Genomic DNA, 27,151 nt, shown 5'->3' on the forward strand with positions numbered 1-27,151 from the left:
CCTCCTGGCTCATTACAGCCCCACCAAGATGGTCATTTCAGATGGAGATACATCAGTGGCTTTCCTGCCTTAAGGTCTTGGCACATGTTGTTGCAACCTTCTTCCTAATTACTCTTCCTCCCCTCACCCTCTCAACATCAACCCAGCTAATGCCTTCTCATTATAAACTATCAGCTGAAACCCCCCTTCATCAGAGCCTTCCCACAATCCCTGATGCAATCCGAATCATTGTTGTTGTTCGGCCGCTAAGTTGTATCCGACTCTTTGTAACTCCATGGACTGCAGCACACTAGGCTTTTCTGTCCTTTATTATCTCCCAGAGTTTGCTCAAATTCATGTCCATTGAAACGGTGATGCTATCTATCTCATCCTCTACTGCCCTCTTCTATCTCTCTTTATAATCTCATAGCTTATTGAGAAGACAATCATTGAGTAAAGATTTAAAGGAAGAAAGCAGGAAACTAAGGAATTAGAAAACTAGCATGCTCTGTTTCTTATCATGTAACAAAAACTGTATTTGGGACATTAACTCATTGGTTCTCACTACAACCCTGTAAGGCAAGAATTTTTATATTTATTTGGAGATATTTTCATTTTAGAAAAAGCTAAAAGAAATAAAACTTGGCTTGGTCAGCTGAATTAATTCAACCAAGAAAATAAACAAGCTAATCACTTAAATTGTACAAAGCAACAATCATTTGACATTTCCTACCACTTGTTGTGACCACGGTTAATTCAAGCCAAAATCTCCAAGTGATCAAAGCTAACACCAAGACATTAGATAAGATAAAGGGAGCCTCCCTGTCATGTCCCCAAAGCCAGCAATATGGAATGATTTGCACCTCTCTGATCACAAACACATCTCTAGGCTGTGCCATTTCAGAGGACCATGAGACCAAGACATCAGCTGGATGGACCATCTGGCTCTCAAGACAAGCCTCTCAGGGTACAGGGCTCTTCAGAAGCAGAACCTAACTCTACCCGGACACATAGAGGAAAACATACATAGACATATAAGCACTAACATAAATCTAATTCCAGTGTGAAATACCTAACACAAAACATAACAGATTTGAAGCCATACACTTCAGGACTTGCCTACTGGCTCTACCAATTAATAACTGAGTGACTTAACTATTCCTAGGTCTGAATTTCTTCATTCATGAATGGATATAATAAAACATAACTTGTCATTTTGTTCTGAGAATAAGAGAACATTTATGGAAAGACCTAGTAAAAAAAAAAAAAACATGGCATAGTAAATAGAAGTATTAATACTTCCTCTCCTTCCATCAGGAGAATTTCCTGGGGTTCATAGATATCTTTAGATATCTTCCTACAGCTCTTTCTAGAAGTGGGGAAACATTCCCAGAAACTCTCCAGTAGATTTCCTCATATTCATTGGCCAAAAATTGTGTCATCTGTCCATGTTTAAGCTAATCAATGGTGAGGAGAAAGAGATTACCATGATAGCTTAGCCAGCCATGACTCATCCCCTAGGACTAATAAGGGGGCAGCTTCACTGGCAACACATGATCCCATAGAGAAGACCTAAATGAAAGCAGGGTTCCCTTAAGAAGAATGATTCAGGAGAATGGATGCTAAGTAGACAATCAACCACCTGTTTTACACCTTCTCCCATCCTACCTGCTTCTAGTCATCAGTACAATGAGGTATTTGGATATAATCATCTGTAAGCACCCTCCCAGCTTTGATATAGTGATCATGGTCTTTCTTTATGTCATCCTGAGATGAGAATGCTTAATATATTTACTATAAAACATAATGGTTGAAAGCATGGGCTTCGGAGACAGTTCTAGGTTTGAACACTACCATCTAAGTGATATTAACCATGTTACTTGTCCATTCCGAGCCTCAGCTTTTGCAAATTGGGGTGAAAATGTCTACTTCATAGGACTGTGGTGAAAATTAAGGCAGACAATGCATGTAAAATAGTGAGGCTATACCCAAATGTGATAACCACAAAGTAACTTACATCCTTAAGGATGATGAGATTTCATCATAACTCTTCCAGGGCTATATGGATTTATCAGAAATTTCAAACAAAACCAAATTAAGTGTGGACAAAAAAGAAGACAGGTTTTGAAAAACAAATCAGAAAAGCCATGAACCGTTCAGATGATGCATGCAAAATATACCACATCATTTTTCAACCATGGTTTTTTAATGGAACAAATTCAGGGGAGAGGCATTTGGGAAACTCTGGATGTAGTGAGCTGGAAGCAACTGGATAAGAGGCTGATGTCAGGATCAAGTTATGGTTATTAAGACAACCCTGGGCTGGCTTTCCAGGTCAGCTGAATTTGAAGGGGGTGAGGGGTAGGAATGAGGAGAATGGAAGAGAAATGTACTCTTAATTGGAACTTCGGAGACAGAAATAAAGGAAGATTCTGATAACATCCATGTGGGTGTAGAGTTAGGGGGGCCACCTCCAGCCTCGGGGAATGTTAAGGACACACAGCGAGCACTTCTTTCTCATGATGGTGGTCTGAAGTAAGGCCTATTCTGGTCTGTTCAGTAACAAGCTGCTTTGCAGGGATGCTCACCTGTGTGCATTTAAACAGCAGAGCATATCCTTGGGCACTGACTGGCGTGTTTGTTTTGAAGAATCTAGGACAGAATTTCAGGATGTCACCCTCACAGAACCTAAAGGTACAATGTAATTCAATGAAATCCATGTTCAGCTCATTGGCTGAGCTTGGTCTCCTCTGTGAAGGCCCTCTGCCTGCTGTATTTTCTTTCACTCCATCCTTGGGTCTCCACCTGCTGTTTTGAAGGGGGAGGAGGTTAGCTTTCTCTAAGAAAAGGTCAGAAGAAGGAAGCATACTTGTTAGCACTTTCCTTGCCATCCCTTTTGCCTCAAACATCATACACTCTGGACTATTAGTGTGAAGAAAGTAGGACTCGATTTGAAATCAGACAAACCATATTTGAAGCCGCCTGTACCATCTACCTGCCTTGGAAAAATCATGAACCCACCTCAGTATCAGCTTCTTAATCTCTTCAGTAACTTTTTGTAAGGATTTAGTAAAGTAGTAGTTTAATGCAGTGCTTCCCAACCTTTTTGGCACCGGGGACCAATTTCATGGGAGATAATTTTTCCATGGACCCGGGTAGGGGGATGGTTTGGGGATGATTCAGGAGCATTAGATTTATTGTGCACTTTATTCCTATTATTATTACATCAGTTCCACCTCAGATCGTCAGGCACTAAATCCCGGATGTTGGGGGCTCCTGGTTTAATGGACACATCCCTCTTCCTTCACGCCCCCGAGGGAGGGGTGCAGAGTTCAGCACAGCAGAAGCAAGAATGTTCTGGAGGTACCTCTCCCAACAGGTGCTCTTGAGAAAGACATTCCTCTGACCTCCCATTTTCCAGGTACAGTCCTAGTCCACGTCTGTTACCACAAAGTCATTAAACAATTTCACTCTGAAAAAAAAATCCTCACTTGGCAGATGAATAATAGCAATATATTGTCACCTAGCATGCTTTCTTCCACCTATTTCTCACAGTTGGACATTAATACTTGATTCCCTGTGAGAACCTTGATCTATTCACCCTTCATCTCTTGGCAACCCTAGAGCTGTCTAGCTGCAATCTCTCTGGAGAATAAACTCTTTTTTTTTTTAATTCTAGGGCTTTATCTGCTCCCCAGAGTCACCTAGAAAATTGCAGGTCGAATTCTGCAGACCAGACTCCAGCAATTTTCGGAGAGGAATTTTAAATTGACCTCAGATGTTTCTTCATGATCCTTCTAGCACAGCTGTGCCTCTGCCCACAGTAGACTCATTGTCAATCAATTCCACAGGAAAAAACTATGGCAGACTTGAAATTTCCTTCATTTTATTCTGACTCATCCCCCCAAAAAATGTAATTCTTTTTGAGTCACTGAATTTAAGAGTCCCAGGTTTTATGAAATCTGTTATTTACAAACGAGGAAAAGGAAGGTAGCAGGTCACAGCTTAGCAAACTCCTAAAACTTTTCAAGGAATTATTAAGATTTATGATGATAACCTCTTTTTACAAGTCTCCTTTAAATATTGGGTGGAATAATATGCCTTTTAACCAACTGGAAATAGTTAGGAAGGAAGAGGAAACAGTTTGAGCAGAGAATGGATAGCACACTCAAACAGCCTGAGGAGAATTTTTAAGAAACTCTTTACAGAGGTGTGATCTAAGGAAACAACAGAAATACTGCAATATCTCAGGGCAGGTAAAGTGAAGGAGACATTACCTAAGCTAAGGAAGCACACCTTAGCTCAGAGGGAAACATGGAGTGAGCCACTCCCAGAACCCAGGGAGGCACAGAAAAAGGCATTCAAATAGCAGCTGGAGCCTTTGGTTAGGGATGTAAATGTGCCGCAGTGACCTGGTTGAGAGAGGGCAAGGAAGTAAACACCTGACCCGAGTCTCCTCCTGCCCTGGCATCTTCCACCACTGCCTTTGTTGTTCAGTCACCCAGTTATATCTGACTCTTTGCAACCCCATGGACTGTAGCAGGCTAGGTTTCCCTGTCCTTCACCATCTCCAGGAGTTTGCTCAAACTCATGTCCATTGAGTCAGTGATGCCATCCAACTATCTCATCCTCTGTCCTCCCCTTCTCCTCCAGTCTTCAATCTTTCCCAGCAACAGGGTCTTCTCCAGTGAGTCAGTTCTTTGCATCAGGTGGCCAAAGTATTTGTGCTTCAGCTTCAGCATCAGTCCTTCCAATGAATATTCAGGACTGGTCTCCTTTAGGATGGGCTGGTTTGATCTCCTTGCAGTCCAAGGGACTCTCAAGAGTCTTCTCCAATAGCACAGTTCAAAAGCACAAGTTCTTCAGTGCTCAATCTTCTTTACATCCATACATGGCTATTGGACAAACCATAGCTTTGACTCTATGGACCTTTGTCAGAAAAGTAATGTCTCTGCTTTTTAATATGATGTCTAGGTTTGTCATAGCTTCTCTTCCAAAGAGTAAGCATCTTTTAATTTCATGCCTATAGTCACTGTCCACAGTGATTTTGGAGCTCAAGAAAAAAAGTCTATCACTGTTTCCATTGTTTCCCTATCTATTTGCCATGAAGTGATGGGACTGGATGCCATGATCTTCATTTTTTGGGTGTTGAGTTTTAAGCCAGCTTTTTAACTCTCCTCTTTCACCCTCATCAAGAGGATCTTTACTTCCTCTTTGATTTCTGCCATAAGGGTGGTGTCAGCTGCATAGCCGAGGTTATTGATATTTCTCCTGACAATCTTGATTCCAGCTTGTGATTCATCCAGCCCAGCATTTCACATGATGTACTCTTCATATAAGGTAAGTAATCAGGGTGAAAATATATAGCTTTGACATATTCCTTTCCCAATTTGGAACCAGTCTGTTGTTCCATGTCTGGTTCTAACTGTTGCTTTTTGACCTGCATACAGGTTTCTCAGAAGGCAGGTAAGATGGTCTGGTATTCCCATCTCTTTAAAAATTTTCCACAGTTTGTTGTGATCTACACAAAGTCTTTAGCATAGTCAATGAAGCAGAAGTAGATGTTTTTCTGGAAATCTCTTGCTTTTTCAATGATCCAGTAGATGTTGGCAATTTGATCTTTGGTTCCTCTGCCTTTTCTACATCTAGCTTGTACATCTGGAAGTTCTTAGCTCATGTACTGCTCAAGCCTAGTTTGAAGGATTTTGAGCATGACCTTGTTAGCACGTGAAATGAGTGCAACTGTGCGGTAGTTTGAACATTCTTTGGCATTGCCTTTCTTTGGGACTGGAATGAAAACTGACCTTTTCCAGTCCTGTGGCCACTGCTGAGTTTTCCAGATTTGCTGGCATGTTGAGTGCAGCACTTTCACAGCATCGTCTTTTAGGATTTGAAATAGTTGTTAGAATTCCATCACCTCCACCAGCTTTGTTTTTAGTGATGCTTCCTAAGGTCTACTTGACTTCACACTCCAGACTTCCAGGATGTCTGCCTCTAGGTGAGTGATCACACCATCATGGATATCCGGGTCACTAAGATCTTTTTTGTACAGTTCTTCTGTGTATTCTTGCCACCTCTTCTTAATATCTTCTGCTTCTGTTAGGTCCATACCATTTCTCTCCTTTATTGTGCCCATCTTTGTATGAAATGTTCCTCTGGTATCTCTGATTTTCTTGAAGAGATCTCTAGTCTTTCCCATTCTATTGTTTTCAACTAAATTTTTGCATTATTCACTTAGGAAGGCTTTCTTATCTCTCCTTTTTATTCTTTGGAATTCTGCATTCAGATGTGTATATTTTCCCCTTTTTCCTTTGCCTTTCACTTCAGGAGAGTATATTAAAATAGGAGCTGGAGCCTTTGGTTAGGGGCATAGACATGGCACAGTGACCTGGCTGAGAGAGGGCCAGGAAGTAAATACCTGACCTTAGTCTCCTCCCCGCTCCCCCCACCCCAGCCTCTTCTATGACTGCCTTAAGCCAAGGAAACCAGTCATTGTGGTCCATAAGCCTCCCCATGGCACAAATTGGGATGGGGAGAGGTGGAGAGTGGGTCTGGGAGGTAAAAACCGTCTAGAACAGCCCCTCATGGCAAGTGAAGGTGGGGAAGGGGCCAGCTAAAAGAAAGCTCCCGCAGCCTGACCACCAGAATGTGCAGCTTCTACACCTACAGACCAAGGTCTAGCCTGCAGGAAAGGAGATTGTTCCTTGCATGGATTACAGAGGAGTAGGTAGGACAACCAGGACTGGAATGACCTTGATCTTGGGAGGCAGACCACCCTTGCTCTATCATTACTCTAATGAGACAATTTCACATCCTTGGGGAAGTTACTGAATCTGTGAGCCTCAGTTGAAGGCATAGCTTGCTGGGTTTTTACAAGGTTCTCTGCCTCTGAATCTATGGGTATCCTTTTGTTATTGTTGGATGTTTAGGGAAACAAATAACATACTAAGCATGAGGTGGAACATTGCAGTGAAGGGAGCTCTACTTCAAAATCCAGAAACCTCAATTATGGAAAGTAGGGAAAAGGAAAAATAAATTTTGAGACAGTCTAAAAGTAAATCATTACACGTTTCAGTGTTTTTTTTTTTAATTAATATTAAAGAAAGTGCACATTAGGAAACTTTGCCCAATTCCATCCTTGACCTCACCTTCAATTTGACCCTCACCCCATCCCTGAATTTACTCAATCCTTGACCTCACCCCATTCCTGGCCCCTAACTCCAACCCAACCTTTAATTCATTCTTGATCTTACCCATCCTTGGCAACCACCAGTCCTGAACCTCATCCAGTAAGGATGAGCAGGGGTGGAGTGAGGATGTTTGTGAAGCTCATTATTAGGTATTTTAGGCTGAAGTGTAAATGGTTTAAGAGCACTGTAGAGGTGCAAATATAAAAACAACCTCTGTGTCAAAATATCCCCACGTAAGATGTACATCAAGACCTCATGAATACCAATTACTTAACCTCTCTGAGTTTCTGCCTCTGCTAACTGGAGAGAAGAATATTTGATGATTTGGCTTGGTGTAAGGAACAGAGATAATGTTCATAAAATTGTCTGACATGTGGTACGTACTGAATGGATGGTAGTTATCATATTTGTCCTGACTCTCCCATGAACCAACTGAGTGACTTTCAGCAAATCACTTAATTTCTCTGAAGCCTGTTTATTGCCCTTAAGACTGAGCCATGCAGCACGTCCTGCTTCGAGAATGCTGTGGTTCTCAGGCAGGCACATTTAGAGGAATCCCGACCTAACTAGCTGAAGATCTGGCTCCTGGGACCCTGAGGAGGACAATGAACTGACTGGCCTCCAGTGTGGGCTCTCCATCCCTGCCCACCAAAACGAGCATCTAGTGTGAAACCTAGTAATATCTGTTCACTGAGAAAGTGGAGCTTTCTCATAGCAGGCACACTCTTCCCTCTTAATTTTTTGGGGGGATGAGGAATGGGTTAGTCATCTATACGTTGAAAGCCATAGAGATCACACAAGTCACATCAAGGAGCTTCAGTGCCTGTCAATTTTCTTTGCAGTTTATCTTTAAAGACCCAAACGGAATAGTACAGGAGCGGGGGAGGGGTGAGTTTTAACTCAGTCTCTTTTGCTGTTAACAACTAGGTCACATCGCAACTGCCTCCTGCACCTCTCTCATCCCTGCTCCTTCCTTTTTCAATTTAGAATGTCACTGTCTGCTTTTCAACCTGATGAAAGTTATGGTGAGGCAGGGAGAGTTAATGACTGTAGATTGCTTTAAATTGAAAACCTGTGTAAGTCAAGAACCACCTTGACAGCTGAGTGCTTCCCTTGAAACAGCCTAAGTAATTAAGCTTAATATTTAAGCCAAGCATAAGGTCAGATGGAACCTATCCAGGTGGCACTTTCTGAAAACCTAAAGAAACACAAAGCTGTACGTGTGTCCTTTTATAATGTGGTGGAATTGTGCATGAAGAAAGGAAGGCCAGCTTCAGAAAGGCCTCACCTTCTCTTACCAGAACAAATTCACCTAGCTGAACAAATGTTTCCTCTTCCTTGCCTGAGTACAGACTATGCATATAGAAGAAAAAATACTTGATAAATAAAAAGTATAAGCTTATTTTTTGGACCCATCTCCAAAAAAGCAGAAGCATCTTATAATTCCAACATAAATGTTCTTTTATATAATACTTACATGTTATAGAACTGAAGACTTTGGGGGGAAAACTTGAGAAATATAAGATTCTTGAATTTTCTGACATGCAGTGTGCCTTATTAACCAGCACCTACAATTTTATGTTATTCCTTTTGTCCAACTCAGCTTCTAGATTTCAATGAGAAAACATGAAGATGGCTTACACAAACCATTAGCCTGAACTTAAAACAGATCTTTAAAGAAACAACAATAACTATTTTCTTTAAACAGCATTCCAAGTCGAGCTGCTAGGTGCACAGGCTGGAGATCTACAATTCTCTAATCTTTTCCTCCCCTCTCCATATCATCTCAAAGCTAAAGCTGCCTCTCTATGGCTCTCTGGTTAATATAAACGACAGAAGCGTGAATTCTGATACAGTGAAAACATTCCAGCAAGTTCCCACCCCCCACCCGACCCTTGCTAGTGAACAAGTAACCAGATAACACAGAATAAGAGTCTCCTTTTTGATATACCAGAGATGCTTGGGCATCAGTTATATGACCGTCTGCTGTTAATAGTCCTTGTTTTCCCCCTGGTTGAATGCAACAAGTCTATGAATATTTATAAATGTTATTTACTATGCGACTAAAAGGTATGAACAGTGCTCAATCTGATTAGGACTATTGTGAGACAGTCTTCCTTCCACTTTTTTAGATTTCCATACACTTAAATCTGTGAGGGAATCACGTGAAACAGGACTCCTCCCTAAACATTCCAAGGGCTAAACAGTTACCTCTGTTTCCTGCTTCTGGGGGAAAAAAAGAAAAAAACGTGAAAATGTGTGAAGATTGCCATCTAGTGGTTATAGTGTGAAGTGTTACAAAATATCACAAAACCAGGCTTTTTATCTCTCAGACAGTACTAGACTTGGAAAGTCTAATAAGGTGAAAACTTGCCCCGACGTTTCCTCTGAAAACACTTCCTCCCATAGCTGTGGGAGCTGGATGAGAAGCCAGCACCGTCAGGGGCGCGGGGCAAGGAGCCCTGGAGCCCTTACAGGGTTCCCGTCTCATCACACAGTAAAGGTAGCTTCCTGCAACACCCAAGCACAGGGCAGGTCAGCCAGGGAAGCCAGCGCAGTCACATTTGGAGCTTTATCTTCGCCTGCTCCCTCTGTCTTTCTATCCAGTAAGACTTCAAGCTTAGTTTTATGAGTTGCATTGTGCACCCCCCACCCCCTAGCAAAGATAGGTTGAAGTCCTCCCCCTGATACCTCAGAAGAGGGCCTGGTTTGGAAATATGGTCATTGAAGAGGAGATTAAACATACTGTAGTAGAGAGAGTCCCTAATCCAACATGATTGCCATCCCCTGTATGGAGACAGCTAGCTTGCAGAGACTGAGACACGGGGAGACCACGGGAAGAAGGCAGAGGGTGGATTTATGGCGGCTTGAGGCCAGAGCACGCCAGAGTTGGCCAGAAAACTATCAGAAGCTAGGAATAAACAAGGAAGGATCTTACAGGCTTGAAGGAATGTGGCCCTGCTGACACCCTAATTTCAAATGTCTGGTTTTCAGAACCGGGAGACAATAAATTTCTGTTGAAAGCACCACCCAGTTTGTGGCACTTGTCACGGAAGCCCAGCAAATGAATACACTTCACCTTTCTCCTCCTGTGCCTCTTTCATCCTTGCTCAGCTCTCATACTGCAGACAAACAGGCATAGTTGTCATTGTTTGCTGGCTGCTCTCCCAAGTGTCAGGCTCTCCCCCTGTTCAGCTCACCCTTCACAATGCCAGGTTGATCTTTTTAGACTATGATTCTGATTAGGTCACTCATCTGGCTTTCCCTGTCATATAAAAACCACGTCTTCAGCCAAACATTCAAAACTCCTCTTGATCTGGTTCCTTCCAGCTCACCTTCCATTATTTTGCTCAAGTATTTCAGCCACATTAAACTAATCACTGGTATCTGTGACTGCTCCTTTTCCCACTTCTGTGATCGTGGATTTTGTCCCCCTTGTTTTCATCAGAATCAAACAGTACTTCTTGGGGCAGGTGGGGGTATCTTCATTTGTTTCCAGCAAGAATTCTAGGGAGGTCTCAACAATTTCTCAGTTCTTTGAATTCTTACAGCTCTTTGCCCTTACTTCTCAGATGATATCTTTTTCCATCTTGTGCTGTAAGTAATCACAGTCTTTAATGCTTCAATTCACTCAGTAATCAGTAAATTTTCTGAGTAGGGACCATCTCTACATGCTCCCAATGTTGTATATGTCAAAAGATAACTGGATAAATGATGCCCTGTAAAGGAATGATTGAATAAATGTTGCCCTTTCTTCAACGTCTAGGGCATGGTCAGACCATCTGTTCACTTCATCTAATATCATGCTCTGCCTTGACCTCCCTGTTCTGGCCACAGTGGCCTTTAAGTTTGTCTTGCCTGATGTGCTCCTCTGCCCCAGTCTGCACCCAGAGGTCTTTCTTCCTGGAACACATATCCCTGCTCAAATATCCAGCTAACTTCTCCCTGAGATTTCAGCTCAATCATCACTTCTACAACAGGGGTTTTGTTCATCTTTCTGACTAAATCAAGTTCCTATTGTGTGACCTCTCATCTCTGATGCTCACCACGGGTTCACCTGTGCATTTATGGGCATGATAATTTGGTTAATACGCATCTTCCCTATAAACAGTAATCTCTGTAAGGACAGAGATAGGTGGGAAAGCATTTGCCTTAGGTCACTACTGTATGCCTTGCATATTGGAGAAGCTCAATAAATATTTGTGTAGAAAACAAAGGAGTAGTTGAATGTATCTGCATGTGTATATATGCAAATAGTCTATTAGAATTAGAATTTTCTAAGTTAGTATCCAGTAGGCAATAATTATAATATCTACCATATTTGTATCTACTATATGCTAAGCACAGAGTCTAATACTTTATGCATTCTATCTCATTTAATCCTGAAAATGATGCTATAAGTTAGCAACTGTATCCTTGTTTTACAGATGAGCAAACAGTGGTTCAGACAACTCCACCCAAGATCACACAGTTGTTAAATAGCAAAATTATGATTAAAAAGTCTTATATTCCAAAGCTCATTTTAAACACCATCCCAGAATTACAGAAGAAAATCAACATAGTATTCTTGATCCTTTTGACTATGCATGATGAACATAAAAGACTGAGCAAATAGTGCTATATCCTCAAAGCCAAAACACTTACTTAAAGAGTAGATTTCTCAGGGGATTGTTTCTTGTTCACAGAAAACTCCATCTCCTGGCACATAGTAGGTGCTCAGCATATATGTATTAAATGGATTTTTTTATTTTTGAAGTAGAGTTGGTAACTCAGCTGGTAAAGAATCCGCCTGCAATGCAGGAGACCCTGTTCGATTCCTGGGTTGGGAAGATCTCCTGGAGAAGGGACAGGCTACCCACTCCAGTATTCTTGGGCTTCCCTGGTGGCTCAGATGGTAAAGAATCTGCCTTCAGTGTGGGAGACCTGAATTTGATCCCAGGTTGGGAAGATCCCCTGGAGGAGGGCATGGCAACCCACTCCAGTATTCTTTCCTGGAGAATCCCCACGGATGGAGTAGCCTGGTGGGCTGCAGTCCACGGGGTCGCAAAGAGTCAGACACAACTGAATGACTAAGCAAGCACAGAGTTGACTTATGATATTAGTTTCAGATTTACAACATAGGGATTCACTATGTTTATAGTTTATACTCTGTATAAAGATATTATAAAATCTTGGTCATATTTTTCCTGTGTTGTACATCCTTATATCTTACTAATTTTATACCCAGTACTTCATACCTCTTAATTTCCCTCCCCCTCTCTTGTGCCTCCCCCTACCATTTTCCTCAATCAGAACCACTAGTTTGTTCTCTGTGAGTTGGTGTCTGTATTATAATATTCGTTTATCTTATTTGTTAGATTCCACATATACGTGAAACATACAGTATTTGTCTTTCTCTGACTTATTTCACTTAGCAAAACACACCCTCCAGGTCCATCCATGTTACTGCAACATTTGTTAAATGGATTTAAACTTCAAACAAGGTTTGTCACATCAAAGAATGATAAAACTGATAAATCCAGAGTCAAAATTCTTCTGAGAAAGCCAACAAAGGAGTAGGAAAGGGAAGAGCAAGGAGACAGGGTACAAAATTAGGGGCTCAGGGTCCTTTTGAGTCCCTAATGTGTGCTGACTGCTATTTTGGGTGCTTTAAAAAAAAGTAGAAGTTATCCCACTTAGACCTATAATAACACTATGACATCATTATATTATTTCTAAGTCACAGGTGAGAACTCTGATGCACATGAAAGGTTTTAACATTTTTTAAAAGGTTTCTATTTTTTTAATGGGGACCATTTTTAAAGTCTTTGTTGAATTTGTTACAACATTATTTTTGTTGTCTATAATCTGTTTTTGTTTTGTTTTTTGGTCATGAGGAATCTAGTTCCCCAACCAGGGATTGAACCCACACTCCCTGCATTGGAAGACAAAGTCTCAACCGCTTAACCACCATGGAAGTCCTTCATGAAAGGTTTTAAACTTAGAGCTATATTGTTCCACATTCTACATGGTGGCCACCTCAATACAAACAGATGTTAAAGATTTTGACAAGTGAAATCACAGAAACAGGAGGGCTTCCACCTGTAAAGTTTGCAGAGTAACTACATGAATTACTCAGAAACCTGTTCTCCTGGCTAACTTGGAAGATGAAATTTTACCTGATTCTCAATTCTCATTACTTCTGTTTCTATTTTCCAATGTCAATTATATTTGCACATAACCCTTCACAGTCCTTTTTTCTTTTTTTGATATCTCTTGAGGAAAAGAAAATGGCTTATTGAAAATGGAAATGGTGTCAGGATCCTAATTTCTTCCAGAACAACCAGTCAGTCCTTTTAACATGCTTACTGTAGTGAATGTCCAGCAATCCACATCCCTTCTTAGTGATAAAGAGAGTGACAAATAGCATTTTTCATGGAAATGACTAAGAATAATGGCTGGAGAATATTGAAACAATAACACTAAGTCCCATAATAATGCTGAACTACAAAGTTTATGAAATGTAGAACAATGGGAAACACAACTTTACATTGACTAAAATTTCAGATCCAGCATTACATTACCTCCTCTACAAGGCAGTAAAGCAGTTCCAACTGCTCACTGAATTATTTCAAGGAAGTGGTACCATCTTCCTGGTATTGTCTGTTTGACCATTAAATTAGTTAACTCTTGGGACAATATTTCCCCTTCTACATAACATTTCTATATGCAGTCCCTCTTCTCACTCTTAGAATAGATAAGTGACTGTGAATGTGAAAGTTGTTCAGTCATGTCCGACTCTTTGTGACCCCACGAACTACACAGTCCATGGAATTCTCCAGCCCAGAATACTGAAGTGAGTAGCCTTTCCCTTCTCCAGGGGATCTTCCCAACCCAGGGATTGAACCCAGGTCTCCAGCATTGCGAGCAGATTCTTTACCACCTGAGCCACAAGGAAATAGATAAAGCAGATGATGATTATCACCACTTTACAGATGAGGACACTGAGGCTAGGACAGTAACAGCTCCTCTAATAGCTCACAGCTAATGGGGCAGAGCAGGGACTGGAACCTGGTCTACTTAATTCCTATACTCTCACCACTGCACCTCGCTACCTCCTAATAACACACCACATCGAGGAAGATACTTACTTAAGAGTTTCCACACTAATGACTCCTTCCTAAAGAATGACCTTCAGAACATTACTCAGGACAAAGTCGTGAGGACTCCATAGGAGTACGAGTGAGGTTCATCACTGCTTGCCTGCAATGGAAAAGTCTGCCATCAGCCACCAAAGAACACTACCTGGGAGGAGCTGAAGTTAATGCTGGCAAAGTACTGAGAGTAGCAAGTGGCATAGTGTACACGGTATACAAGGAGTGTTCATCAAATGGACATACATACACTTAAGTGCTCAGCCTTCCAAGTATTCTTTCTTTAAGCCTTCATCTCCACCAGAAGGGTAAACAATAACAAAATTAGTAATAATAATGATAATGATTGTTTATCTTACTGGCTAGTAACAGCTTTAATACTTATACAACTGTATGAAATACATTATTAGCCTCATTTTACGATCGGGAAAACTGACATTAAGCAACTCATCCAAGCTACTTACAGCTATTAGGTGGACAGTTAAGATTCAATTGTCCTATTTTACCAAACACAAATCTGTGTGCCTCATGCAGAGTGAGGCCAAACAATACCAAAAGGTCAGAGTTTGGAGCAGAGAAAGGTTAACTGCAAGGCCAAGCAAGAAGACGGGTGACTCATGCCTTAAAAACTCCGAAACTCCCGGAAAGTTTTCAGCAAAGCCCTCTCATAGGAAAAGTGAAGGAGGGACGTGATTAGTTGTTGCAAACTTCTTGGGGTCAGATCCTTTGTTCTTCAGGTCAAGCTGTTCCTGTAAACTTCTACCAAAGCACATGTTACTCTCTGTTCTGACTAGATAGGGAAGGGGAGGCATTTAATTCTGTCTGCTTGCCTGCTTGTGGCTTTGAACACTTAAATGCTGCAGGCAAAGCAACACTGTTGCCCCTCATTTTACTTGTTCAAGGTCCCAAGGCTTGACTTTCATCCTTCAGGGTCCAGCCCTGGCTAAGTCCATTTTCAGGCCAGTACCCTGCCCAGCCTGGAGTGCTGCAGTCCATGGGGTCACAAAGAGCGGAGCACAATTTGGTGACTTAACAAGAAGAGCCCTGCCCAGGAGCATTCGATCCACGCAGTCCGGGTCCTCCCTGCAGTGCTGAGGCCCCGCTGATGAGGCAGGTCTCAGCTGGTGGTGCTCTCAGGGCCAGGGCCCCACACCCTGCCCAGCTGTCATCACTGAGGGAGCCAGGCGCTCAGGACCCAGCCAGACCTCAGGCTCCTCAGTCTCCCCAAACGAGGACACGTCCCAAGCACTGTGACCCAGGATGACTGCTTGCCGCCATTAGGTCGCAGAGGATGGGGCAGAGGTTCCCCACCACTTCAAGGCCTGGACCCACCCAGTGGGCGGCCATAGCGAGAGCTCTGCAGGACAGCGCTCAGCCTGTCCCCGGGCCCCCAACTCACCTGGCGGCCTGAGACCAGAAGGCCTGGAGTGCCCTTGGGAGAAGGCCGCAATCCGCCTCTCACCACACTCACAGACACAAGGACCTTGGTCCAGCTGACTGTTGGCCAGGCTGGATCTCTCACCACCACCAATGAGGCGCTAATGGTCTCTGGCTAACACCCGGCTGTGCGCCTGCCTGCCCCGCCCCTAACACACTGCTCTAAATTCTTTCCACTCAACCATGCTTCTTTCAGATCTAGTTAATTCAGTCCAGATAATAATTCAGTCATCAAACATTTTAGCCTCTAAACCTTTACTTTTCTTTTTTATTACTATTATTTTATTTATCTGGCTGCACTGGGTCTTAGTTGTGGCAGGCAGGATCTTCAGTCTTCCTTGCATCATGCAGGATCTTTAGTTGCAGCAGGTAGGATCTAGCTCCCTCAGTGAGGACAGCTGGGCAGGGTCTGGGGCCCTGGCCCTGTGCGCACCGCCAGCTGAGACCTGCCTCTTCAGCCAGGCCTGGGCACTGCAGGGAGGACCCAGACTGAGAGCTAGATGAACGCTCGTGGGCAGAGTTGTTATTGTTGTTCAGTCACTAAGTCATGTCTGATTGTTTGCATTCATTGACTGCAGCAAGCCAGGTTGGGATCCAACCTTGGCCCCCTGCTTTGGGAGCGTGGAGTCTTAGCCACTGGACCACCAGAGAAGTCTCTCCTTTTCTTTTAAACTGCGTAGGCCTAATAGTAAGGTATTCAATGGCTTTGTTGTGCCGGTTTCAGCATGACTACCTTCAGGCTGATATTTTGGCTGAACTAAAGCACAGAAAAGGCTAATTACTTTACAATATTGTAGTGGTTTTTGCCTCCAACTAATAAAAATTAAAAAAAAAAAAAAAACAGAAAGAAATGGGCAAAAATAAATAAATAAAGCACAGAAAAGGTGCCAACTTTTTTAAAATGAGGGAGTGTTTGCCTCTTCCAGTTTGATTTAGGGTCCTAGGAGTCCCCCAAGCCCCTTTAAAATGAATATTCTTGAACCAAATGTGTTAATACTTTGTATGCTCTTGGAGGAACTGATGTATTCCTAAAGGAAGAAGGAATCTGGGGAATGGCGGTCAGATTCATCATCAATAGGAACAAACCCAGCCAAAGCAAGGTGGGAGAGAGTGAGACAGCCTAACGGCCATTTATAATCTCAAAACACAGCAAAAGCTTCTCAGGGCACATTACGGCCATTCCCCAAAGTGATCTGCAGGACAGTCATCAGGCACTAGCCCAACAAAAATAAGGAATGGGTTTGAGATGATGTATTTGAAATAATAAGCTGACAGAGGTTCTTGGGACCCAAGGTCTTGGGACCTGTATCTTCCCCAAAAGTGCCCTGAATTCAGCATTGTGTATATTCCTCAGGAATATGTTACTGCCTGTAGATGATCCACATGAGAAATTTTGTGCGATATCTGGACAGTCTCTTACAAAGACCCTGAACCCAATGTTCTAAAAAAGGTCAGTGGCCACTGCATCAGAAGGATGTCAATCCTGGCTTTCCCTCCCAGAGAATTAAAAAAAAAACACTTGACCCTAGAACAGTGCCAGGGGGTTTAGGGGTGCCAACCATCTGCTCAATGGAAAAATCCTCAACTTTATAGTCAGCCCTGGGTATCCTTTCTTAGTATCCATGGTTCTGCATCAGAGGATTCAACCAATGCCAACCCTGCAGTACTGTAGTATTTACTATCAAAAAATATCTGCATATAAGTGGACCCACACGGTTGAAACCCATGTTGTTCAAGGATCAACTGTTGGTGTATATATGACACCAACACTTTGATGTATTATCTCGTTTAGTCCTTAGAGGAGGTCTGCAAATAAGCATTAGGAGCCCCTGCTTGCAGTTCACGCAGTCATTCAACATATGTTAAACACGTACTGCATTTCAGGCTCTGTGCTGGGGATACTGAAGTGATTAATACAGAGGCAGCCCCACACCCTTGGAGTTCACTTTCCAAGAGAAGAAGGAAAAGTGAGGACGTGAGAAGATTTTGAAAATAGCAGGAGAGATAAGGGTTAAGGTGCAGAGAGAAGGATTCAGAAAGGGGACTTCTCCCCCAGCTCCCCTCTCTCCTACTTATCTTCCTGTCTTACCCCTGCAAGCTTCCCCCTCCCACCCCTTCTCCCCTGCTCCCCCCCTCACCCACTCATCCACCTGGCTCCCAGCACCTCCTATTTTCTCGTCTGGTTGCCCGAAGCGGAGGGAGGGGGAGGGGGTGAGGGCGGGCGGGGGTCGGGGGAGGAGATGTCCCCGCGAGCCTGCCCCAGCTGGCCCTCCACCTGCGGGCACAACGGTCTCTCTTTAGCCCCGTGGGCGCCCACCGCCCCTGCTCCCGCCCTCGACCTTAGGAGCAACAGACGATCCAGAATGGGAAACGAGGCCAGTTACCCGGCGGAGATATGCTCGCACTTTGACGAAGACGAAATTAAAAGGTTGGGCAAGCGGTTTAAGAAGCTGGACTTGGACAGTTCCGGCGCTCTGAGCGTCAAAGAGTTCACGTCCATGCCGGAGCTGCGGGAGAACCCGCTGGTGCAGCGGGTGATCGACGTCTTCGACACCGACGGCGATGGACAGGTGGACTTCCGGGAATTCATCCTGGGGACCTCCCAGTTCAGCGTCCGGGGAGATGAGCAGCAGAAGCTGAGGTTTGCTTTCAGCATCTACGACCTGGACAAAGACGGCTACATTTCCAACGGGGAGCTCTTCCAGGTGCTGAAGATGATGGTCGGGGACAGCCTGAAAGACTGGCAGTTACAGCAGCTGGTGGACAAAACCATCATCCTCCTGGACAAGGATGGGGACGGGAAAATCTCCTTCCAGGAATTCAGTGCTGTGGTCAGAAGCCTGGAGGTCCACAAGCACTTGGTGACAGTTGTGTGAGTTTTAGAAGGTCGCCACTCAACAACAACTTTTTCTTTCTTCTCTCTCTCTTTAAAGATCTGCCCAAGAGGCCCGTAACTGCCATCTCTGACCTACTGGAAAGTGTCTCTCTTACTGAAGCAAGATCTTTCAGTCTCTTGACCACCTACCTCAGTGTTACTAACTCTTCTGCTCTCAGTGATTCAGGATAATGCCCTGAGTTGGGGAGAACATGATGAAGGAGCATGGAGGGAAAAGAAAAGGAAACAGCTTTTATGAATGTATTTTTTTTCTTTGTTTTGATTCAGAAACCAAACTCCAAAGAGTGAAGAGAACTTTTAAAGTCCAAAAATAAGAAAATATACATCTTTTCCTTTACTTCTCATGGTTTTCTATATGGGGAAAAAAATTCCCAAAAGGTGAACTGTTTTCATTTACTTGCAGTGTTCAAGCATCTTTTAACAGATAATTAATTACTTATTGTAGCAATAGGGATGAATCTATTTCTCTTGGCTGAGCATCTTTTAATCACCTCTCTCTGGGCAACAAAAGCCCATCTTTCCCTTTTGAAAGCCACAGACCACTCCCCACAGTACATCCAGAAATCCTGGAGCAAGTCCTATGGGCTAGGAATTCAGCTGGGTTCCACCTGTCTCATTGCTCCAGCTCTTTACAATTTCTGTTCAGGCAGAAACTCAGAGGCCTTGTAAGGAAAGCTAAGACAAAATCCCCAGTTTATCAGTGTCAGTGGAGGTGGCTTTTCAGTCTTGACTGTCCACCCCAGTATTAAGTTCAGTTAATGGAGCTTCCACACAAACAGGACAGAGGAAGCTCACTCATGCATGCCTGCTCAGTTGCTTCAGTCATGTCCGTCTCTTTGACACTCTGTAGACTGTAGCCCACCAGGCTCCTTCATCCATGGGATTCTCCAGGCAAGAATACTGGAGTGGGTTGCCATGTCCTCCTCCAGGGGATCTTCCTCAGGGAAGAACCCACATCTCCTGGGTCTCTTGCATTGCAGGCAGATTCTTTATCTGCTGAGCCACCAGGGAAACCCTTTCTGGGAAGCTCTCTCACCTCTAATACCCAGTGGGAAAGAATGGGCCACACTCAGAGTCCTTCTTCCCACAGGCAGAAGTATTGATGATTCCAGCTGCAGTGGACTCTCCCCAGGGTGTGGAAGTAGTATTGCTCCTGGCATTCAAAAGATGCAGAGATGAACACATATACCTCTGCAGCAGGAGTGGATGCTGTCCACACTAACAAAACTTTTTTTTTTTTTTAAGTTTGACCTGGACCTGGCAGGGAAGTTGAGAGCTCTCTCACTGGGGGAAGCCTTGACTCTAATGTAACAGTCAGCCCAGAGTCCCCCACACCCTAATAAACCTGCAGCCAAGGGGTGTGCTGGAGCTGTTCTTACTGGGTGAGAGCGAAAGTGTGCACTTCCCTCCCCAGTTCCATGTTCAGTGATGTCATGTCAATAGCTTCAGATCAGCCATGGTGGGAGTGCTAAGAACTCATGGAAGAGCAGAAAGTTGTAGTTGTTTTTATTCTGCTTATTTTGGAGAACCAGTGTACCAGTAAGTACACTCTTCCTTGTACCCTAGATTTTACCAGCTCTCTGTGTCCCACTTAATACTATCAGTTCGCAGGACAATGAGACATACTCTCCCTACATGTTCTTAGCCACGGTAAAAACCCCAGGTGATTTTTTTTTTCCAGGACAAGGAAGATCTTCTTCTAGATTTATTATCCTTATATTTTGAAAAGGCTTGTAGCTAGTCTTGCTCCCCCCAAAAGTAGGACAATTAAACCCCCAAATTTCATTACTGTCAGAGCATCCAACCAAGGCACTATGCCATTCTTTTTATTTTATAAATTATTTATGAGCCACAAAGAATAGATGTGCCTGCCCCTTAATTTCCTCTGCAGTCCTAAAAATAAATGAATGTATTAATAATCAGTAAATGTTCCCAATCCTGTAGTTATATGAGTCTTACCCCCATTTCAGGGTGACATAGTGCAAAGACTCAGACACACCTGAGTTTGGATTCAGTTACAACTGGGTTTTTATCACAGTCACTTGTTAGCTGTGTGCGCCCAAGCACTTACTTAACCTCTGTCTGTCATTTCTCCTGGTTAAAATGAGGTTCCATCCCCAGGTTATTCTGAGAATTCCAAAAGATAAAACATGTTAACTGCTAGTGCATGGCACGTTCACTCTCCATGTCCTTTCGTCCTCTTTTACTCAATCAGAATATAAGGGAAAAGGAGGCCTCTGGGTTCCTTTTGAACCCTTACTTGGTACTTAGCCACACCTACTCTCAGATTAGCAGGACATTTGTGTATTCCTAATCCAGAAAGGAAACAATGTCAAGGTCCTCTCTACCCTACAGGCTGCGTCATCTTCTTCTTCTTTAATTTTTATTTATTTAGTTGCCTGCATCAGGTCTTAGTTGGGGCACAACAGCTTAGATGCTCCGTGGTATGTGGGATCTTAGTTCCCTGACCAGGGATCAAACCTGTGTCCCTTACACTGCAAGGCAGATTCTTAACCACTGGACCACGAGGGAAGTCCCCAGCAACAGACTTCTTGACTGAGAATTTAAGAGAGAGAGAGGGACTCATTCTAGCCCAACCTATTTTACTTTGTGGAAGAAACCTTTCATGAGAAAAGTGAGCCTGTGTAATGCCAGCCAAGAGGACTTCTAAAAGAGACATTATTTGGATGTTCTGCAATGTGCACACTGAAGTTCGGTTTAAAATTAGGACCTAGGGTTTGAAACATGCTGGATTACATGTTCAAATTTAACCAGAAGAGGAAAAAAACTTCAGCTTCTGGAGTGGCTGGAATTCACAAGCTAATTGCTCAATCAGTCTACCTAATGTATTGGGTTGGCCAAAATGTTTGTTTGGGTTTTTCCCACTAATGTCTTAGGAAAAACCCAAAGGAACTTTTTGGACAACCCAATAGTTACCCAAGGCTTTGTGGCAGTGAACTTAAACTGTGCGCCTGTTTTAGCCTCAGCAACTGGAAAGATCTGATTGTATGAATATTTGGGAAGAAAGATCACATTTACTTCCATATTAGAATGCTTTGATTCTTCTCTGTTAATTGCCAAGTTGCCAACAAATCTCATTCTGTACAGTTCCTTGGAGTGATAATAATAGTTGATGCTTATTGAACAAGCTGTTCTATGCCCTGTTACATTTGTTATACCATTTAATCATTGTAACAACACTGTGGGGTGGGTGCCTTTATCTCAGTTTTACAGATGATGCTATAGAGCGATCTAGAAGCTACCCCAAGGTATCCAGCTGGTAAGTGGCAAAGCAAGGACTTGAACCATGCTCTCTGACCACAAATGGTGAGCTCCCTGCACTCTCTCCTATTTTTATGGTTTCTATATTTGCCTGCCTCAAATTATTCCTAATAGCCTTACTAAGGTAATCAAACCAAGCTTCAATTTTTACAAAAAGATAATTGTCAAGGAGAAAGAAGCTCCTACCTCCTTGGTTCTATGCAATGCAAAAAATTAAAAATATTAGGCAAGGCAATCTTAGATCATCTTCCACCTTCATCTCATCTTGAGAAATAAGTGACAGCATTTAGATTAAACTAGTAACAGCAACCAATATGCTTTGATGCTGCAGACATCAGTAACAATATGTTGTTGTGAATCCTATATTAATGGATTGTGTCTGCTCTCTACCATATGTTGCAATCCCCAAATCAACTAGACAATTTTTTTTGAAATGTAGGGGGGAAAATATGGCCTAAACATAGTTGATTTATTCTCTATATTGCTGTAAAGGAATCTTCAAGGAAAAATCTTCAGGAATTTTTTTTGTTACAAATCCCATTCTTCACTTATGCTATTGATTTTCTCTGTTAGGATTTAAAGTGTGTCGTGAATCTGGCTATTGTGTTTTTCTATTTCCCATGCTTTGAAAAGGGAGAGGCTTGGGTGTTTGTAAGCCAAGGTGGCATGGTGAAAAAGGAGTCAGGTTGGGACTTTCCTGGCAGTCCAGTGGTTAAGACTCCACACTTCCAGTGCAGGGAGCGTTTCTAGCCCTGGTCGGTGAACTAAGATCCTGCATGCCACAGCACAGCCAAAAAATTGTTTTAAAAAGAGGTTGCTAGACTTAGAATCAAAACTGGATGCCTCTCCTTTTGTATTGGCTGCTGTAGCTGTCCCACTGGCTAGTGATTGTGTGAAGAGCAACAAACCATGTATCAGCTTTCAAGCATCAGCTGATTCATAGTGAAAACCCGTAGCATTGAAAGGACACCAGAGTAATAAAAGCTGTGTAGATTAAAGATACAGCCTGACAGTTCCTAGACTAAAGCTGACCCACAAGTAAATTTTGTTATTTTACATGGTGTTTGTTCTCATGTTTTGTGTATATGTGTGTGCACGTGTATGTTACCAATATTTTTTTTTAATAGGATTTTAAGTAGAAATCAAAATCAGCAAAAAGGAATGCAGCCCACCCCAGGATGACTGTGGCCTTTTACTGGCTAAGGTACTTCTGCAGCATGGAGCTGAAATTGTCTCAGTAAAGAGAAAGTCCACTCTTAGTTAAAAAAGAACGAACAAACAAGATGGATGAAGTGTTCATTATTTTTCAAAAACAAAGCAAATGGGGACTTGCCTGGTGGTTCAGTGGTTAAGAATCCACCTGCCAATGTAGGAAACACAGGTTTGATTTCTGGTCCAGGGAGGTTCCACATGCTGTGGGGTGACTGAGCCAATGCACCTCAACTACTGAGCCTGTGCCCTAGAGTCGGAGAGCTGCAACTACTGAAGCCCGCACTCCTAGAGCCTATGCTCCGTAACAAGAAATCACTTCAGTGAGAATCTGGAGCACCACAACGGAGAATAGCCCCCGCTCACTGCAACTAGAGAAAGCCCTCACCCAGCAACGGAGACCTAGCACAACCAAAAAGAAATAATTTTTTAAAAATAAAGCAATTGGTCATAAAACATCCCAATGACTATTTTCTAACAATTTTTTCTAACTGAACAATAGAGTTTCCAATAATCAAAACAAATGGCGTCATATAGAGTTCAAACATCTGTATAATAAAATCTAACAAAACAAAGCTAACAGGAAAATTTTAAATGAAGAAACATATATAATGTATTAGGAAAGGGCTAATTAGTTTTCTTCAGTAAAAATCCTCACTTTTTCTGAAATGCGTAAGTGGGCAAATGATATAAATATATAATGTATACACAGGGAGATAGGAAAAACAAACTTCAAAAAATAACCTCAAAAATTGAATACATACAAATCAGAATAACCAAAATAGAAAAAAAATGATCAGTTGTAAAACAGAGTTGGCAAGGATGTTATCCTGTGCACCGGGGCATCTTGGGAATCACTGGGAATGGTTCTCACACTCTTCAGAACCATTTCACACAACACAAGGCATCAGAACAGTTACATCATCTAACCTGGTAATCCCATCCATTTCAATATATATCTCAAAGAAAGAATCAAAAATGATTTTTAAAGTGCTCTATGCAAAAGATGTTTTTATTGCAGCAATATTTGTTATATATATGTATACATACTAAGCAATATTAAATATTTGACAGTTTGGGAATAAAGTGAATTATGATAAAATAATAGTTGCTAATATAAAGCCATTAAAGTTAATAAATAACTATAAATCAATACATTTTCAGATTAAGCTTTTTAAAAAGCATAATTATTAACATATAACAGTTTAGAGCTCTAGAATATATATTTGCATATAGTCATAGTTTAGAAGAGACAATGAAGAACTGAAGATAATTGTTTATATAGGAAAATGATAATGTTGATTGCCTCAAATCCAATTTCTGGAAATATTTTTCTGAGTTGTTTTATTAATACATTAAGACTTTTCAAAAGACTGCACAGTGGGGCTAATTTAGCACACTGGGCACCAGGTCCAAGGGTAAAAGACGGTTGCCCAAACCTAAAAGGGGCCAGAGCCGTGGGGGTACCAGGGACAGCAAGGGGACGTGTCCTCAGCAACCTGGGCAGTGCCAAGTTGAGGAGTCATTAAGCAGATTCCAGGTCAGAGGAGATAAGAGGTGCCACATGCCCCAGGACGAGGGATGAGAAGTTCCTGCAGACCCTGATTTCACTGTCCGTCTATATTATTTTCTCATCCATATGTATGAGCACTGCTAATAACTTCACTCATGCAGTGTCTCCCTGGATTTTGCAAATCATCTCCTGTTTTGTTTCGTGTTAAATGATCTTTCAGTCTGTCTTCACTGATGAGAAAGTTGCAGGTTCTATGAGTGAATACCTTCTTTCTACCTTTTTGTGATTGTTGTTACAAGTTTTTTAGAAATCCCCAATTATTACATCGCAGGGTCTTGCCCCATTGTCTTCACCCAGGGAAACTCTCTCCTCTGGTGGCTTTCCTTGGTGCCACTGGAGCCCTCACCTCATGCAGATGCAGGCCTCTGTCTTCTGTCCCCCTCCTTCTGCCCGGATAAAGGGCTATATGTAGAGACACAATTAGTCTGCCAAATTTTATTGAGCTACTGCTCTTCTGGGCAAAATATTTGGGTGGCAAAAAAAAAAAAAAAAAACTAAAAGGAAATCAGGTCTTCAAAATTAGAAACAGCATTTGCTTCCTCCCCATCCTGCTTCCAAGTATCTAGGAGTTAGCCATATTTCATAGGCTCCACAACCTGCCTTTTTTTTCCTTTGTTGTTGTTATTCAGTCGTTAAGTCGTGTCCAGCTCTTTGCAACCCCATGGACTGCAGCACGCCAGGCTTCCCTGTCCCTCACCATCTTCTGGAGATTGCTCAAACTCATGTCCATTGAGTCAGGGATGCCATCCAACCATTTCAACCTCTGTCGCCCCCTTCTTTTGCTCCCAATCTTTCCCAGCATCAGGGTCTTTTCCAATGAGTCAGCTCTTTGCATGAGGTAGCCAAAGTAGTGGAGCTTTACCTCTCACTAAAACTGTTGTTCTTTCCCTATTTCAGCTCTCTAATTAAAGAAAAAAAAATATTTTCAAACCAGGATTTGACTTTACAGACTGAGGGAGTAAATTTGTATATACAAAGTTTAACACACCAGATCACTGAAAAAGAAAATGATTTCTCCTGGTTCTTTTAGCCCTAGTGTTCTGGGGGAAAGTACTTAATAGGTACTGGAATCCTTGGGAGTAACTGTAACTAAGTTATTTTTCAGTATGTACTTCCTTTAATAAACATTTATTAGCACTTACTGTATACCGAGCCTCTAGAGACATGCAAAGAAAGGTAGAGCTGTACCCTGTCAGAGAAATTTTCCTAGAATGGGCTCACCCATTCATTTCAGTGTTCTGCAAGAGAAATAAAGTCTCTCTCAAAAGAGGTTATATTGACACCGCAGAGCTAGAGGAGCTTTATGATTTAAGCAGTCTATAAAGTCAGATTCTTTGATTACAAGCAACAGAATAATATAAGCAAGAAAAGGGGGATTATCAAAAGAGTGGGTAAGCTCAATGTTTTGAAGTAAGAAGGAGAGTAACTGATACCTCGGGAACCACAGGATTCTGTGATGTGATGGCAGGAAGCAGGGGATTGTGACTGTGAGGCAAGGATACTGAAAACCCTGGAAATGATGGCTTCAACTACTTTCCAAGCCGAGTGCCTCTGCTTCAGATGTAAACTGGCTTGCCCTGGGTCCTGTGCTTGGCCTCCTGTGACCAAGGAGTGGGGAGTCTGTGATTGGTAGACACACCAAAACCATGTGAAGTAGGGGAGGGCCATTCCCCAAGGAAAGGACCCTAAGCAAATAAAGCCAACACATTTCCAGCAGAAGCCAGTTGAAATTTTACTGTGTAAAAAATCTCCAGTTTTTTACTTTATTAATTGTTAATATGCTTTTCCTCCCAATTCCCACATTAGGTCCCCAGACTGATGAACACTGGCATTAGAAAGTCAGGATGGCAAGTGTTCCAAGTTTGCTGAGCCTCTTTCTCATCTATCAATTGAGAATATCAATCTCTTTCTCCATCACAGAATTATTCTAAAAATCCCTTGAGATATATAAGAGTTTTGGGGGTGGAAATATATATATCAATTTATATTATACAAAGTTCTAGTTTTCATATGCTTTCATCCACTCATTCCAAAAAATTCTTTTTGAGAACCTAATAAGTGTTAGGCAGTGTTCTAGGCAATCAGGATATGCACTGGACAAATGAGCAAAATGCCTGGTTTCTTGGAGCTTACATTCTCCTTGAGGAGGGAAATAGATAGTAAATATGTGTTATGTCAGGGGAAAAATAAAACAAGGTAAGGGGAAGAGATTGAGTCCAGGAGAAGAGGCTTCCCTGATAGCTCATCCGGTAAAGAATCCACCTGTAATGCAGGAGACCCCAGTTCGATTCCTGGGTTGGGAAGATCTGCTGGAGAGGTATAGTCTACCCACCCCAGTATTCTGCCCTGGAGAATTCCAGAGAAGGCAATGGCAACCCACTCCAGTACTCTTGTCTGGAAAATCCCATGGACGGAGGAGCCTGGTAGCCTGCAGTCCATGGGGTCGCTGGGA

The 27,151-nt window shown here is 42.5% G+C and overlaps 2 protein-coding genes across 2 annotated transcripts in view; both read left to right on the forward strand.

Annotated features, from left to right (window-relative positions):
- GRIN3A (glutamate ionotropic receptor NMDA type subunit 3A) overlaps positions 1–27,151 on the forward strand; it is a 189,331-nt gene that overhangs the window by 145,879 nt on the left and 16,301 nt on the right. The window lies entirely within an intron of this gene.
- Positions 18,103–18,615, forward strand: PPP3R2 (protein phosphatase 3 regulatory subunit B, beta). The gene has a single exon (XM_061164000.1). The coding sequence runs from the start codon at positions 18,103–18,105 to the stop codon at positions 18,613–18,615; it is 513 nt and encodes a 170-aa protein (XP_061019983.1).

The sequence above is a fragment of the Dama dama genome, chromosome 16 (genome assembly GCF_033118175.1).
Source record: "Dama dama isolate Ldn47 chromosome 16, ASM3311817v1, whole genome shotgun sequence".
Lineage (NCBI taxonomy): Eukaryota > Metazoa > Chordata > Mammalia > Artiodactyla > Cervidae > Dama > Dama dama.

Excerpts from the sequence above, each read along its gene's own strand:
- PPP3R2 (XM_061164000.1), top strand. The coding sequence starts at position 18,103 with ATGGGAAACGAGGCCAGTTACCCGGCGGAGATATGCTCGCACTTTGAC.